Raw genomic sequence first — 17,790 nt, 5'->3', positions numbered from 1 at the left:
TCATCTGGTGAAAAAACAAAATATGTTGGAGAGAAGACCTCTTATTTTTGTGAAATCAAAGTGCTTGGTAACCATGACGAAGTTCTAGTGTCAGTAAACTGTTCCCAGGAAGGGATTCTATTACTGAGGCCTCACTGTAGAGTGGCCCTGAAGGTAGGGGGATATGGGGAAGGGGTCCATCAGGAGGGGACTCTAGGGATAGGTGGACCCCATCCGCCCTGCCAGGGCTCTGAGGAGGATTATCTGGAGAGCAGAGCCCAGTGAAGACTATTCCTGTGGTTGCCAAGATTAGGTTTAAAAGTGAACCAGGGCCAATAGTAAATAGTAAAGACTCCTGTTTTCCTGGTGAGGAGAAGAGTTTAGAAACCAGATTTTGATTTAAGCTGTGTGTGTGTGTGTGTGTGTGTGTGTTTGATGGATGCAGAATAGTTGTACATATTTATGAACAAAATATGATATTCTGATACATTTCAAAATGTATACAGTGGATTAGCATCAGCTTGGAGTGAGTGGTGTATCGCCAAAGATAATCCTCATTTCAATTTCCTTCCTCCTTCCCTCCCTCCCTGATATAGTATTGCTCTTTAGCTCAGGCTGACCTAGAACTCTCACTATATACCTTTGGCTGGCTATCTCTCATGATCTTCTTTCTCAGCTTTCTGAGTATTAAAGACATGTACCACTGTACCCAGCTTTCTTCTTCTTTTTTTTTTTTTCAATTCACTTCTCCATCTGTAAGTAATGTTCCTATGCCACTCCTTGCAGATGTATAAATTTTACACATCATTTACAGACTTCTTATTATGGAAGATGAGACTTGGGGCCACAGGGAATCACAAACCCAGCTGCCCTCTCCCTAGCCTTCCACTTCTGCTTGGCTTCTCTGCTTCTAGGCCTCCTGTATACCTAATGTCTCTTGCTTTCTACTCTCCTACATTGCATTCCTGATTCATAGATTAGGAGTTTTCTTCTTTCCTTCCTGGTTTTCCTTATTTGGTGGTTTACCAAGTGAAGGTGAGATCTTGCAGATCTCAGTATTTCTTTCTTCTGTTTTCATGTCCTCTTGAAGGTTTGAATGGGTGTGGTCTTATCCAGTGAAGACTATTGTCATGGGGATTCTGATGGCACTGGCCTGTCCCACTGTGAAGAAAGGTATGGGAGAGTGTGTGTGTCTTCTAGGGTATGCAGGCTGGCTTTATTTCATGGCCTGGTTTGCAGTTAGAGCAGGGCTGTGAGATGACTTATAGCTATGGGATGTAAGCCAGCCCTTAGGCTTAGCCCTTAGCCCCTTCCGAGTGTTTTCTGTCCCCTCTGTGGGGAACTAAGGTCACTGTGACACCGCATGGCACATCCTCTGTCTTCAAGGATGGCAGAGTCCCGCCAGGGCTGCTGCTCAAGGGGTTTCTGTATGTGAAGTCATGAATGTTTCAGTGCCCTCGTTAGCTGGTTCAGGTAATGAAGTAGGACCTATGCCTCCAGCTCCTGCTTCCTGTGGTAGGAGGTGTTTTCCATGGGACTGACATAGTGTGAGCACAGTGTTTGGACCCATTTTCTGAGGAGGAGGAGGAGGAGGAGGAAGGTTCACCTGGGTCAAGGGAGCCAAGTGTACTTAAAAAGCAGCAAAGGCATTCATTCATTCATTCATTCACTATTTATCATGTTGTTTAGCTATCACAAATAATACTAAGGAATAGAGGAAAAACACCCTAGTGTAGATGAGTGGTACAACTAGAAATGTGAAAGAAATTAAAAAATAATAATTAAGCACTCATGAAGTATGTCAGATGTGCTGGTATCAGGCTAGAATCCTAACATTCTGGAGGCAGAGGCAGAAGTAGGAGGATGGAGAGTTGGAGGCCAGGGTTAACTGTGTGCTGAGTTCCCGGGCAGCCTGAGCTACAGTGAGGTCCTGTCTCAAACAGAGAGGAACAGAACCAAACCGCGTCACAGCAATGTAGCATTGAGGTTTTCAGGGGGTAGGTCCTGGACACTGGCTTTCTTTTCTTTTCTTTTTTTATTGTTGGAATACTAGATAGAGGGGTTTAGTTACATTTACCAGGTAGTAGGTGCATTACTTCTCACACACTGATATCCCTTCTCATGTTTTTGTTCCCATTTCCTTCCCTCCATCCCTCCCAATCATCTCGTTTTCCCCCTTCCCTTTCCTATTTCAAATAAACAAATAAACCTATGTACAATATACCAGGCAACAAAGTCAGATACAGTAACAATCTGAGATTAACCATAAGGGCAAAAAATGAGAAGAAAAGTAACCGTACATTAAGAACAATCATCACACAAGATAAAGCACTTGTTTCCATACCCTAGAGCTCCTTTCATTTAGTCTCATCCTAAATGGTCTTATGTACCTAGGTTTTGAGCTATTGTAATCTTCTGCTAGGAGAGTCCTAGATGTGTACTAATTATTACAAATGAGGGAAACCATTGAGCCTATGTTCTTTTGGGTCTGGCTTACTTCACTTAATATGATCTTTTCTAAGTCTTTCCATTTCCTTACAAATGGGGCAATGTTATTCTTTCTGATGGCAGCATAGAATTCCATTGTGTATAAGTACCACATCTTCTTGATCCAATCATCTACTGAGGGGCATCTGGTTTGGTTCCATATTTTCACTATGGTAAATAATGCTGCAATGAACATCGTTGTGCTAGTGGCTTTCTAAACTCAGATTATGACTCTGCTATTTGAGCTGTATTTGTTTGGTAAGTTTTTCACATTAGTGAAGATTGAAAGGGACAATGTAATTTATTTTGTCTATATTGAACTGCAGAGTTAAGTCTTTAAAAGTACTAGGTGATGCTATTGTTGTATTATTAGTGTTAGTGTAAACATGGGTTGATGCCTGGCTGGGAAACACTTCTTTGTGTGTGTGTGTGTGTGTGTGTGTGTGTGTGTGTGTGTGTGTGTGTGCATGTGAGTGTGTGCTGGTCATAGGACTTGAACTTAGGGCCTGAGTTATGTTTTTGTTCAAGGGTAGTATTTTACCACTTGAGCCATAGCTCTACTTCCACTTAAATAAAAGAAAACAAACATATGTATGTATGTATGTATGTATGTATGTATGTATGTATGTATGTGTGTATGTATGTATGTATATATGTATAGTGTGTCAGTACTGCACTTTGAACTCAAGGCCTGGTTCTTGCTAGGCTGGCACTCTATCACTTGAGCCATGCCTTCAACCTGGCTTCTGTGAGTATATTATTGGAGATAAGAGTCTCATCGGGGGCCACGAGTTTGGCCTAGTGGTAGAGTGCTTGCCTACTATGCACAAAGACCTGGATTCGATTCCTCAGTACCACATACGTGGAAAAAAAAAGCTGGAAGTGGTGCTGTGGCTCAAGTGGTATAGTTACAGCCTTGAGAAAGCCTAAGGACAGTGCTCAGATCCTGAGCTCAAGCCCAGGACTGGCAAAAAAAAATAATAATAATCTCATGGGGATTTTTTTTTTTTGTCCTGCACTGGCTTTGAACCACGATCCTCAGATCTCAGCCTGTGAGTAGCTAGGATTATAGGCATGAGCCATGAGCTCCCCACAGGTTTTTACCTGATCTCGCATACCTAGGAGATGGTGCCTTGTAAATATTTCAGTGTAGGAGGTGAAGGAGCCACCTATTTTAGTGTCTCATCACTCTGCTTGCTTTCCAAAACTCCTTCCCTTGGGAGCAAGTGATTTCCGAACCTCTCCTCAGTGTGTGTGTGACATGCCTACCTCCAACAGCATGCGTCGTCACCGTTTTTTCCCTTTATGAACTCCATGCTGGCTTCAAAGTTCATCATCATTTGCTGCTTTTGATTCCTCAAGGCCAATGCCAGTCAATGTGAGTCAAATTGCTTCCTTCCCTCGCTTGACCTCAGCTCTTTATGATGAGATTCTCCCTGGGAGAATGGGCAGGCAGAGGAAGTGAAATGCTCTTCTTCAGCCCCTGGAGCTCCACAGAAAGAGGAGGGGGCTTTCAGGGGTGCGGGCTGATTTCCTGCTCTGCAATGCCTCTGTGTTCCCAGTAGGCGCTCCCCTTCCTCCATTTGTGCCAGACTCGGGAAGAATCACAAACCAGCATATGACAAGATACAGAAGTGTGTGAGGTCAGATCACAGACTTACTTGGAGATATAGGCAAATGGCCCTTGTCCTGAATGGAACCCACACAGTGGATGGGCACTAGAGTCCTCTCCTTTGCAAGGACCCTGCATCCTCCCAGGCCTGCAGACCTGCCCTCCATCTCAGCCTCCCTCCACAGCAGGAGGTGATCATGTGACAGAATCTTGGCCAATGTGATTAAAGAGGAAATCTGCAGGAACACTCTATAGGATGTTCCTTCCCCCCCCCACCCCGCCTTCTGTCTCCCTTCACTTCTCTTTTCTTTCTCTTCATTATTTTCTCTCTCCCTCTCTCCACCATTTGAACCCAGGGCCTTGTATGAGCTGGGCAAGTGCTTTTGCCCTTGAGCTTGTGGTATATATTTTTTCTCTTCTCTTTCTGTTCTTTTTTTGGACATGGTAGAATGTCACCACCCCAAGGTTGACAGAATAGAAACGGGGAAACCCTTAGATTCCTGGTGACATTGTTGAACAGCCAAACCAGGGTTGGGCCTCCTTGACTCTGGGTTTCGAATACATCAATTCAGAAGCAAATGGCATCTTCAGTGCTTTGGATCTGGAACTTGGAGCCAACACCATTGAATCTATAAGGCTATCTGAACTCAAAATCTACTGCCTGTGGAGCTGCCATCTTTATTTTCCAGCCTCCCTAATCAGGTAAGGGAGGGTGTGTGGCACAAAGACACAGAAGTCACACAGATTTGTTGATAGTTTTTCTTCCTGTCTGCTATGGAAAGATGAGAAAGGAGATACGTCCTTTTTCCTCTTTCTCCAATTCCTATCATAAAATTGGAAGGAAAAGATTAGACTGTAGCTCTTTTTAATTGAGGCCCTAGCTGGATAATTTTATGTGATGAAAGGAATTAAACTGCGAGAGAGAGAGAGAGAGAGAGAGAGAGAGAGAGAGAGAGAGAGAGAGAGAGAGAGAAAGAGAGAGAGAGAGAGAGAGAGAGAAGAGAGATGAAAGAATCCTAAGCCTCACTGATCTTCAAGGTAGTTCAGAAAAGTCTAGCACTAACATGAGAGCTGGGCATGCCTGAAATATGTATCTTGTTTGCAGAAGTCTGGGCATGAACAATGCAGAAAACATGAGTCTAGTGTCTAGTTTTTGAGGCACTGTCCTTTTTCACGTTTGCCCCGAGGGGAAAGGATTATTACAATTATGTCATCAGCCATCAGGTTGTCAGAAGAGTTCAACTTCCTTTTCTCCAAACAGAGCTACAGAATGGCTGAAGTGATGTCAGCCCATAGCTGCCTGTCCATCAAATCACATGTCCATGCTCACCACATTTCCTTGATGAGATAGATGGGTCAAGCCAGAGAGAGGGAAAATGTTTTGGGTTTTTTTTTTTTTTGCTCCCCAAATAATAGAAGTTAATCAGAGAACCCAAACAACCAGAGCAACGTGTCAAGGAACAGATGAGGACAAGGAGGACGTGGTGGAGAGTGTGTATGATGAGATTCAGTGTCCTGGGCTAGGAAAGGGAGTGCTGACCCTGCTTCTGGGCCAGTCCTTTCAGGGTCCCGGGAGAGCCTGCCCCACCCCCATGTGTGGCCTGACAGTGTACCCATTCCTACCTCCTGAGATTCGATGACAACACTCACACTGGCCCCGAGCTCTCATTGAGAATGAAGGCAAGCCTTGTTAGGTTGAGCACTGGCTGTTCTAGAAATATGTCCCAACTCTCATGGTATGTGGCAGCATTCTAAGTTGGAAAAACACGGGACATGGGACATTTGATGATAATATTTTTCATTGTTGTTGGTGGTCATGGGGCTTAAACTCAGTGCGTTGTCCCTTAGCTTTTTAAATTTAAGAGTAGTGCTCTACCATTTTGAGTCACAGAGCTGGTTCTGGTTTTCTGGTGGTTAAGAGTTTCAGCCAGAATGCTCAAGTGAGAGTAGCCTTTCTAGCTACCGTGAGCCAAGAGGATCCACCCTCAGACATCCATCAGAAATGATCAAGGTTGTGTGTCTATGTATGTGTGTGACTGTGGCTTGGGCGGTTAGTTAAGAGATAAGAGTCTCGCAGACTTTCCTGCATGGGCTGGCTACGAACTGCAATCTTCACATCTCAGCCTTCTGAGTAGCTAGGATTACAGGTGTGTGCCACCAGCACCGGGCTGTCTGATCTCACTTGACGGGGTTGTGCAGTGGCACGGTGTGGGAAGCACTGGGCTAGCGGGGCAATAGCCATTCCTGCATGCTGAGCCTCTTGACTGGAGAAGTAAGCATTTGGAGAAGTTCTGGAGAAGTTCTCTGCCCTGGACTCCTTGCTGCCTGCTGCTCTGAGTTTCTGCGCGCACCAGCTGTCTGGGCTCAGCTGTGTCCACAAGGCAGGTGGAACGATCTCCCGGGGGCTGTGGCTTCTCATGGATCTCCCAGAACAAAGCGACCACAGCTGCCTGATGGTGTCAAATGAGCCAGAGCTGTGTGTGACTCCGTGCAGCACATTCTACTTCCTTTCCCACATCATCATGGCATGGTGCTGGTAATGAGCCCCTCGGTCCCAGTGGGAGGCAGTGCCTGGCACAAAATAGTTGCTTGATGCACACTGGAGCAACCCCTTTTCTCTACGCCATGGCCCAACTCAGGCCAAGATCCAAGGAAGTTTCCTGAGACAAAAATCTAGCAAACGACTGAAATTCTGTTGCTTCAAGGCATGTTGGCCTTGTCTGCATGACTTAGAGTTTCCAAATGATGGGCTCTGGGACTCTAAAACTTTGTGGACTCATTCCAGATAGATTACAGGATGCTTGGAAATAAAGGCAGGTCTCTGTGACACATTAAAGTCCCCTCTGTGTTAATTATGTCTTCCCTGGGCCCTGCAAAGCAATGGCATCCAGCAATAGGATGCCAGGCACAAAGGAAAACATTTCTCTCCAATGCCTAACCCTTGGGTCGCTTAATTTGAAATAAATCGGTGACAAGCAACAGATCCATCCTTGAGATAACTGTGGAAAAATGTTTGACTCACCCTAGTAAACCACACCGACTTCATTATTTTTAATCTCATTAGAAAAATGTTACCATAGCAATGACAGCATCTTCCAGGGCAAATGTGATCACTTTGAGTCAATAACACAAATACCTAGTGCTTTCAGAGGCATCATTCATCTTCTTTAGGGAGCCCCCCAAATCCCTCCTCCCCCGCCTGTGTAAATAAGTGATATGAAAAGCGCTATGCAAGTGTGTACAATCAAGGCTCCTCTTGGGCCTGGGCTAGCTCATTTCTTGCAGCCAATGGCATGCCACCACAGACAAGGTGAGTTAGGGAGAAAAGAGGGACACAAAGTCAGGGCTTACATGTGGTGATGGTCCACTTCCCTACGGAGCCCCTGGGCTTAACGTAGTGATGTCCAATTCCATCCATTTTCCTACAAATGATTTTGTTTTTTAAGAGTGAATAATATCTCTGTGTGTTTCTATCTATCTATCTGTGAATGCATCTATTTGTGTATCTATCTATGTATATCTATCTAGGTATCTCTTATCTAGTTATCTCTCAGTCAGTCTAGCAATCTATCATATTTTCTGTATTCATTCATCAGCTGATGGGAACATAGGCTATTCTATGACTTGGCTATTGTGAATTATATCAGAATTATTACTGATGTGCAGGTATCTTTGTTGTATGCTGACTGATTGTATTCAGTATTGGTATAGCTGGGCTACATGGCGGTTCTTTTTTTTTTTGGCGGTCGTGGGTCTTGAACTCTGGGGCTAGGTGCTGTCTCTGAGCTCTTCAATTAACTCTCTACCACTTGAGCCACAGTGCCACTCCTGGTTTTCTGGTAATTAATTGAAGACAAGAGTTTCATGGACTTTTGTGTCTTGGCTGGCTTTGAACAGTGATCTTCAGATCTCAGCCTCCTGAGTAGCTAGAATTACAGGTGTGAGCCATCAGTACTCCACAGCAGTTCTATTTTTTTGCCAGTCCTGGGGCTTGAACTCAGGGCCCAAGCACTGTCCTTGGGCTTTCTCAAGGCTGGAACTCTCCATTTGAGCCACAGCACCACTTTTGGCTTTTTCTATGTATGTGGTACCAAGGAATCAAGCCTGGGTCTTTGTGCATGCTAGGCAAGCACTCAATCAGCAGGCTAAACTCCCTATTTTTTTTTTTGCCAGTCCTGGGGTTTGAACTCAGAGCCTGTGTACTGTCCTTGGACAGTTTTTGCACTCTGTCACTTGAGCCACAGTGCCAACTTTGGGCTTTTCTCTGTATTTGGTACTGAGGAATTGAACCCAAGGCTTCGTGCATGCTAGGCAAAACCTCTACCACTAGACCATGTTCCCACCCCCTATTTTTAAGGTTTTGAAGAGCATACATACCAATTTCCATAGAAGCCATATTAATTTGCATTCCTACAGGTCCTGTATAAAGATTGCCCTTTCCCACAGATTTCTTTTCTTTGAGATAGTCCTTCTGGACTGACATGTGACTGGATCTCTGTACTTGAGCATTTTCCCAATATGTTTATTAACCCGTTGTGCTTCTGTTTTGGAGAAATACCTGTTCACAGTGTTTGCCCATTTAGTGATTGGATTACTTGTTCTTTCGTTGTTAGTATTGAGTTCTTTATATATCCTGGGCAACTCCACTGTGAGAAACATGATGTACAAGGATTTTCTTCCATTTTGTAGGTCATCTGTTTTCTATGTGAATTTTTACTTTACTGTGTTTGTTTGTCTAAATCTGTGTTAATCCTATGTGTCAAGTCTTGCTTTTATTTTCTGTGCTATTGGAGCCTATTCAGGAAATTGTTGTTTGTACCTATAACTTGAAGTGTTTCTGTTTGCTCTTCTCTTTTTCAATAGTTGTTTTCTCTCTTCTTTCTTTCTTTCTTTCTTTCTTTCTTTCTTTCTTTCTTTCTTTCTTTCTTTCTTTCTCTCTTTCTTTCTTTCTTCGTAAGTTGTAGGGCTTGAATGCAGGGCCTGGGCACTGTTTCTGAGCCTCTTTGTGCTCAAGGCTAGTGCTCTACCACTTGAGTCACAATGCTTCTTCTGGTTTTCTGGTGGTTAATTGGAGATAAGAATCTCATAGAGGCTGGGAGTTTGGCCTAGTGGTAGAGGGCTGGACTTAGCATGCACAAAGACTCAAGTTTGATTCCTTGGTACCACATACATAAAAAAAGCCGGAAGTACATACTAAATCCACTGGCACAATGATGTTCATTGCAGCACTATTTACCATAGCAAATATATGGAACCAACCCAGATGTCCCTCAGTTGATGAGTGGATCAACAAGATGTGGTATTTATACACAATGGAATTCTATGCTACTGTCAGAAAGAATGACATCGCCCCGTTTGTTAGGAAATGGAAAGACTTAGAAAAAAATCATATTAAGTGAAGTAAGCCAGACTCAAAGAAACATAGGCCCAATAGTCTCCCTCATTTGTCATAATCAGTGGGAACCTTGGGCAGAGATTTACAATAGAAAAAAATCTAGAGACATAAGTCCATATAGTATGACACTAAATGTAAGGACTTCCAGGATAAGGAAACAAAAGCCATATAATGAGTGATTGTTGTCCTTAATGTACTATGTTATCTCTCATCTCTTTTGCTGTCCCTTGGTTATCTCACATTGTTACAATATTTCACCTTGTTATCTGATATATTTTATATGTGCTTATTTGGTTATTTGAAATTGGATAGGGAAGGGGGGGTAGGGGAGGAGGGAAATGGGACCATGTCATGAGAAAAGGTATCAATGTTTGTGAAGTAATGCACCTTCTATCTGGTGAATATAATGTAACCCTTCTATTACTTACAATAAAAAAAAAAGCCGGAAGCGGTGCTATGGTCAGATGGTAGAGCTCCAGCCTTAAGAAAGTCTAAGACATTGCTCAGGCCCTAAGTTCAAGCCTCAGGACTGTCTTTTTTTTTTTTTTTTCCAGTCCTAGGCTTGAGTCCAGGGCCTGGGCACTGTCCTTGGGTTTTTTCAAGGCTAGTGCTCTACCACTTGAGCCTCAGCACTACTTCTGACTTTTTTTCTATGTATGTGGTACCGAGGAATCCAACCCAGATCTTTGTGCATGGTAGGCAAGCACTCTACCATTAGGCCAAACTCCAAGCCCCAGGACTGTTCTGTTTATTTATTTATTTATTTATTTATTTATTTATTTATTTTAAAGAGTCTCAAGGTGCTGGCTTTGAACCTTGATCCTCAGATCTCAGCCTCCTGAGTAGCTAGGATTATAGTACCCAGATAATTTCTTCTTTTTTTTTTCTCCCTGGTTTTATTTAAGCACTTTATAAAAAGTACCCAGTCATCTATTTATTCCCTTTGCTGTTCAGCTGGTTTTAGGATTAGTAAATTTGATGGCCAGCTGGGCTCCTCCTTCCACAATGGCTTGGAGAAAACATCTGGAGTGATCCCAACGCAATAAGGTTTGTTGCAGTGCTGGGCTTTCTTACCTAGGAGTTCTTACCTGCAGTCCCAGTGGCGGAGGCCCGAGGATTACAAGTTTAAAGCTAGCCTTGGAGACTTTGTTAGCGATTCTGTGCATTTCTATCTCCTTGCTGCAGCAGACCAGGCAGTATATCCTTTGTTTTCTTGTTCTCCTGTTATCAATGCTGGGCGGGAACAAGAGCCAGCCCCTGAGTCCCCTGCATACCCTGTTTCCTATTCTTACACTGAATTCTGGCATAGGCGTCAGTCTCAGGATGAATTTACTGGCTCAAGGCTGTGAGGATCCTGGCGTCATGGAAGGCCCGAGGCAGTGAGGATGCCAGAGAGGGTGGCTTCCTGTGTAGCTAGCACCAAAGCAATCCCCAGATGTCAGGCTATACATCAATGTAATTAGTCGATTCTATTTGTTTGTTTAGATAAATAAACCGGTAAATTTCTTACATTGGGTTTGAATCCAGGGTAATCTACACTTGAGCCATACCCAGAGTTCCCCCACCCCGCCTTTTTTTTTGGTTTCGTTATTTCTTGAATAAGAACTCATGTTTATATGCAGGGCCAGCCTGGATCATGATTCTCCTGTTTACATTTCCCACCTTGCTGAGATGACAGCATGTACTACCTTGCTCAGTGAGATGGAATCTAACTGTTTAGATGGAATGTTTTGTCAATTTCTTAGCCTGACTTCCTTCCCCTGAATAGACAGGACTACAGATGGAAGCCATTGTGTTTGGTCTGAGTTAATTTTTGTATGGAGTAAGGGATAAGAATCTAGTTTCTCTTAATCTAGTTTCATTTTGTCACAGGTAGATTTCTAATTTTCGCAGCACCAATGTGTCTTTTCTCCAATGTTTGTTTTCTCTCACCCTTAGTAACAATCAGTTAGCTGAAGGTGCCCAGGATTTATTTCTGGGCTCTCTGTTCTGGGCCATGGGTCCACCTGTCTTCTTTTGTGTCAATATGAGACTGCTGTTTTTGTGACTTGAAATCAGTACCTGTGATGCCTCCATTGCTCTTTTTGCTCACGATTGCTTCAGCTATTTGTATAAACACCATTTCTAAACACCTTAGTCAGATTAAGTTTTCACCCTCTTACTACCTCACAACGAGACTCAATTCCAAACCGTAGCAATCCTTCTCCCCCTCTTTGTCCTGGTGAGTCTATCCTTTATGATTTATGTGAAGATGATAATGGAACAAAGTGGAGAAGATGATACAGACCCTGGCTTGGGGACAGAACCTCCACCTTTACCTCCTCAAGAGGGTGACTTCAATGGTGGGAATTCAATGTAGATGAAAGGGAAGATGGTAGATAGATTAGGAGGCCTGTCTTACGAGGCCCGTGGAGAGGCTGTGCATGGTGGAATATAAATGGTATTTGAATCTCATTCATCATTCTGTAGCTACAGGAGAGCTGACAAACAAGAATTTCTATGATTAGAATTATTTCAATCTCTTTCTTTCTTCCTCCTCCTCCTCCTCCTCCTCCTCCTCTTCCTCATCCTCCTCTTCATCCTTCTCCACCTCCCTCTTTTCTTTTTTGGTAGAACTTGAGTTTGAACTCAAGGCATCGTGCTTGCTGGGTGGGCACTCAACTACTTGAGCCCATTCCATCAGTTCCTTCCTAACCCCAGTGTTCTGGGCAGCCATTTCCCATTGGCTGGGGTTGAACCATGAAGCAAACCCATCTGCCATCCCCTGGTATTGCTGAGGCAGATGACAAAGTGACGGAGCTTCCATTTCTCTCAATGTAAAAAAGAGAAAATGCTAACTGTCTTAGCGAATTGTTGGAAGGTATGAAGATAATGTGCATAAGCACACAGCACAGTCTGTCTGTGATGCTTGGCACTGAGTAGAGCTGTAGGAATGCTGAGGGGTTGTGATGGTCAGGCTGTTGCTGCAGGGACGCCAGACCTCTGCATGTGAAGGCACACATAGTCCGTTCTGTTAGAAATGGTGCAAACATCTCTCTCTTCAGGAACAGAGCTCAGAGGGACAGCCCACTCTCAGGTGACCTCCTGGCCTAGCAAGTTAGGAAGATCTTGCCAAGTGAGCAGCTCAGATCCCACAGTGCCCCAGTTCCAGATACATTTTGAAAGTCTGAAGAAAGGTTTCTTTTATCCCAACTCTAGGTCCATTGTCTGGAATGCTCATGAAATAATCAGGTGTTACAAATGGGGTGGTGTGTATTGATGAATCCACTGGCATTGTTATGTTTTGAAAAATCAACCTCTCTTGAATAGCATATTTACATAAAGATCGTGCCTTTTCTTGTGTGCAGAAAATGGAGACGCTTTAACTTCTTTATTTAGTGTCATTAGTAATTTAATATGTGTCTTAAATGTCGCTGGCTATGTCATGATTTGCTGTGATGTGTAAACTCCTAAGGGCGAAGATGATGTCTGCTTCATTTACTTTCTAGAGCACACAGAAAAATGCCATGACAAGTAGGCTTTAATCCATTTGCATGCTATTATGGTACATCGGAATAGCAATTGTGTCTTGTACAAATTATTTTGTTCTTATTTTAACCTTTTAAGCCCAGAAATCTAGTGAAACATTTTCATAAGAGCAGCATTGAGCTGTACAAATACTACTTTTTTCACTAAAAAATATTCATGTTAACTGACTTTCTATAATACAAATTGGGCCAATGTGAGAAATGATGAAAATCATATAGAAAAAGAAAACCAGAAAAGTCATGTTCCAATTCTATACACGAGAAAATCATTTTGAATATCTTGGCGTTTTCTCCTGTCTGATTCCTTTTAAGAAAGTAACATTGCTACTTAACTAATTTGCCCACTGCCAAAATTTCTTCTCATTGTAATTTTGGCCTTTCAGTGAGGTTCCTATGTTCTCTGCAGCAATCATTATTGTCTTGTTCTTTTTCAATGTGTTATGAATTCAAGGAAAGAGTTAGCCATGAGCTGCTTGTGACTTGCTATACTGTTTAAAGGAAACGTGTGGTTACCACGAAGGCAAGTTTAATCCATCTTGCCCCGGTGCATTTGTTCTCTGAGAACCAGGTAAATTACTTCTGACTACTTCCCAGGGATGATGTCACCCACTGGAGCAACTTGCTGTTTCAGTAGTTGATGTTAAGAAACAAAACAACACCCTTCAGTTGAATTCAGTTTTTGGAAAATAGAGACCAGCTTTATATTCCAAAGCTTTGATGTGTTTAGTAGTTCCTGTAAGAATCGGCCTTTCTTTTGTTTTGATTGACAAGACCTTCCCTATATATTTGAGTAAGCAAGCAGTGCAGTAAGAGGGTATATTTACCCAGAGCAAACTTCTGCCCTTCTTTGGGACTTTCTAAAACCTCAGGTACAAGTGTCAGCTCTTCAAGGAGTGTTGGCTCCAGCAAGATCAGGTAAGTAGCTCTCCGTTTTCCTAAGTTCATTCTTCCTGAATGAAAAGAAGCCCAGAGAGTCTTATTAGAGACTGGTGGCACCTATGACTTGGAGATGTGATCCTTCTAATGTGATCATGAGCGAGGGCAGCCCATAAATGCAATGTCCACCCCTTACTTACACATCCAGTGGTGTTCTGTCTAGTGGACCAACCATGAAGGGCTCATTCAAGTTATGAGAGCATGGGACATGGCTGAGACCCAAAGATGAAACACTTGACTATAGATTTGGATTAAGTTGGGAATGTGTTCTTTAGTTTCCCTGAGTTGATTTTAAATGGAATGACAGGGCTCATTACAATTGGAAAAGAAGGGAGAGTTGGTAGTGAGTAAAGATACTTCACTCAGTTATATGATTCTGTGGTACACTGGATTTGTGACAATTGATATAGACATACCATTATTATGGATCCCCCTCTCCATTTATGCTTCAGCCATGACACTGAAAATATAATCATGAGTGAAGCTCAAATTGCCACTCAGATATCCTGAAGATGAATTAAAATAATATATATGCATTCATGTATTACATTCAGCTTTGCATTACTTGGGATATTCTATTTCGTGTTCATTTTAAAGAGACTGTTGTGACAAATTTCTTTGACATACACATCTATTCCAGCAATTAGATTATCATAGGAAAAACTTGGGTGTATAATGGTAGGATTGGGTTCTAGAATGCTTCCTACATTTCTAGTAGAGCCTGCTACTGAAACTTGGGACATTCGGTGCTGGGCTCTGGACATTTCCGACTTCTTACCTCATTTCTTCTCTTGTGCTAACAGCAAGGTCTCTTTGACAGCCACCAGCACATTCTTGGCTGTCCCACAATGGGCAGCTGGGTTGGTTAAAATCTACCCTGTTTGCCTCTCTGGGAACAGCATGAAGCTGATATGCCTTGTCCCTGGCGCTGTGGCCCTCTTCCTCCTGTGTGGCTGTGGCTCTGTCCTCGGCACCTCCAGCGAGGACCTGCGCACCTTCGTGGGCTGTGCTGTGAGGGAATTTACCTTCCTGGCCCGGAAGCCAGGCTGCAGGGGACTTCGGATCACCACAGATGCCTGCTGGGGCCGCTGCCAGACCTGGGAGGTAGGTAGCAGTGCCATTAGTTAAAGCTTTTCCCAAGTGATGGGAAAGATACAAAGTTGAGAAAGCACTGATAGAGGCACAGCTTGATTCTCATGGTACCTGAGCATGGGGAGACAGCTCCTGGAGGTCAAAACGGGCTCTTATTCCACCCATTTCACAGGTAGGAAAGAGGGCTCTGACCACAGAGTCTCATGGAGACAATGCCCCATCCTTCGACCTGGTCTCTTCCCTATCTGCCTCCATCTGTGGTAAAGAACTCCTAAGCTGCCTGGAAGAGGGGTGATCCAGGAGCCTCCTCAGCCCCTCACCCCAGCCCATCTCCCTTCAGGAAGGACCAGTGACAGACCTGATAAGTCCCTTTTTATTTAATGATACCTGGCCTTTCATTTAAAATGGAAATGAAAACCTGAAAATTAGAATCTTATTAGACTAAGATGAGGAGGTGGTTGAAGACTGAAGAGGAAACTGTCAGATCACGACATAAGGTGAACAGCTGATGGTTTCCAAGCTTTCAATGTCCTTTGCATCTTTTCAACTTTTGGCTCTTCAGGGTATTATTTGTCCCGTCCTGGGGCTTAAACTCAGGGCTTGGGCCCTGTCTCTGAGCTTTTGCTCAAGGCTAGCATTCTACCCCTTGAACCACAGCACCACTTCCAGCTTTTTCTGTGTATGTGGTACTGAGAAATCATACCCAGGGCTTCATGCGTGATAGCTGAGTACTCTATCTCTAAGCCACATTCCCAGTCCCAGGCTAACGCTGAAAAGTTTTATAAAATCGCCTTTTCATCCTTTCCTCACATTTCTTGTCATCTATCATTTCTTTCTCAATCATATTTGTTCACCATTGCTCCCCACCCCCCCATGCCAGCTCCTTCTCTAAGCTGGCTGGCTAACTGGCCAGTCCTTGGCTTTTTGTTTTTGCTTCATCTCCCAACAAACATAGGGTTTTAAATTTTGTGGGGAGATCTGATTAGGTTCTCTGGCTGGACCATGACAACATGAAGACCATGAAAGATTAGATTCTCCCTAACCTGAACTGTTAGTATGGGGCCTTTGCTGTGTAGGAAAAGGGAGATTAGCTATGGAAATAAATACACGGATGAAACCCATCTTTCCAGACTTTCTGACATAAAGAACACTCTTTCTTAGCAGCTTCACCAGGAAGAATGTCTGAGAATCAGGCTGCTTATGATCGGAGAGGGGCTGCAGTTACTTTTGAAGGGAGACCTACTGCTGAAGATAGTGATAACTCATTAACTCAATTTACTCTGGCCAGATATAGCAAAACTCAAACAAAATAAAACAACCCCTCCCAAACCCCAAAGTAACCAAGTAAAAAAAGAAAGAAAATAAGAAACACCCATTCTACTAATGAAGTCCTCCCAAATCCAAAGTGAATTTTTTTAAAAAGGGAAAAACCCAGGAAGCCCAGGTAAATTCAAATAATAATTTCTTTTTAGCATAAGTCTAGAATGATGTACATGAGGAAAATTAATTATCTGGAATACAAATTTAACGAATCTTCGGTCTGCCTAAGGCCTGAGATAAGAAGATACAAAATAGGGTGAGAGAAAATGGCTAACAACAAACTCAGCTTTTCTGTGGGTGTGGGATGGCGCCATGATAAATAGGATGGCCAGAAGCTGCCAAAGGGTGGTATGTGAAGAAAAGCAGAAGAGTGGTGAAGGAAGACACCCTGGGGGAGGAAGCAGCAGTGGCACCGAGCTGGTTAGTTAGAGAGATGAGGAGAGGCTGCTTTGGGAGAGAGGCCTGCAGGACAGGGTAGAAGCTGGGTGAGGTGGGAAGTCACTGGGCTGTGAGCAGAGCCTGATCGGCCTTGTGCTTTGAAAGGCTCCCTCTGGCCCACAGGAAGTAATCGTCTAAGCTATTACATCTACCGTGACCAAGGTGGGTGCTTTGCTCAGTGTTGAGGGATGGGGCTTTCTGGGTGCAGGGAGCTTTCTGGGGGAGCTCAGTGCTGGTAGCCAAGCAAAGCAGCTTCCTGGCTTCAGGAGTTTGTTTTCTCCTGGGAGGAGAGACAGAGCCATAAGTAAGCAAATACAGCCTGCGTTTAATTTCCTGTAGTGCTAAATGGGCTCAAGAAAATGAGCAGGGATGGTAAGTGCTAATAGTTCCTCTGTTTCTATCCCTGGGACAGAAACCCATCCTGCAGCCTCCCTACATTGAAGCACACCACCAGGTCTGCACCTACCAGGAGACCAGACAGGTGACTGTCAAGCTGCCTAACTGTGCCCCTGGAGTGAACCCCACCTATACCTACCTCGTGGCTGTCCGCTGTGAATGTGGGGGCTGCTCCACGGTCACCACGGAGTGTGAGACCATGTGAGGCCCACTGTCTCCCTCTGACCATCCTTACAGGAAAGGTGACCTGCGCCCTTCTGTCTAGCTTCAGAGCAAGGCTCAGACACAGAAAACATGTGCTACTCGCTATGGATGCCTTCACCAAAATGATGTCTCTGCTTCAATTTGCATCTTATAATTCTCCCTCAATTTCCAGGGGCAATAGTCATGGGATCCGATGGGTTGGATAAAATGAGGTAGTAGGATAAGAAAGTTTAAGTTCCTGTGAATGCTGTACCATCACTACTCCCCAGTGGGGTTTAGGATGAAGAGCCAGGAATGATCAAAACCCATATACTTCCTTACTCCAGAGGAAATCCACTTGCAAGTTTCCTTACAGGAAGTGGCTCATTGCCCCTTTAACTGAACAATTACCTTCACAACAAACC

The 17,790-nt window shown here is 43.7% G+C and overlaps 1 protein-coding gene across 1 annotated transcript; it reads left to right on the top strand.

Annotated features, from left to right (window-relative positions):
- The first annotated feature begins 14,836 nt into the window (after positions 1-14,836).
- Gphb5 (glycoprotein hormone subunit beta 5) lies at positions 14,837-17,387 on the top strand. Its single transcript, XM_090345376.1, has 2 exons — positions 14,837-15,040; positions 17,199-17,387. The coding sequence occupies exons 1-2, from the start codon at positions 14,837-14,839 to the stop codon at positions 17,385-17,387; spliced, it is 393 nt and encodes a 130-aa protein (XP_090201502.1).
- Positions 17,388-17,790: the final 403 nt, after the last annotated feature.

This window comes from Megascapheus bottae, chromosome 14, assembly GCF_031878675.1.
Source record: "Megascapheus bottae isolate mThoBot1 chromosome 14, mThoBot2.hap1, whole genome shotgun sequence".
Lineage (NCBI taxonomy): Eukaryota > Metazoa > Chordata > Mammalia > Rodentia > Geomyidae > Megascapheus > Megascapheus bottae.
Note: the sequence above shows the minus strand (reverse complement) of the source record. Positions and strands in the feature narration are given on the sequence as shown.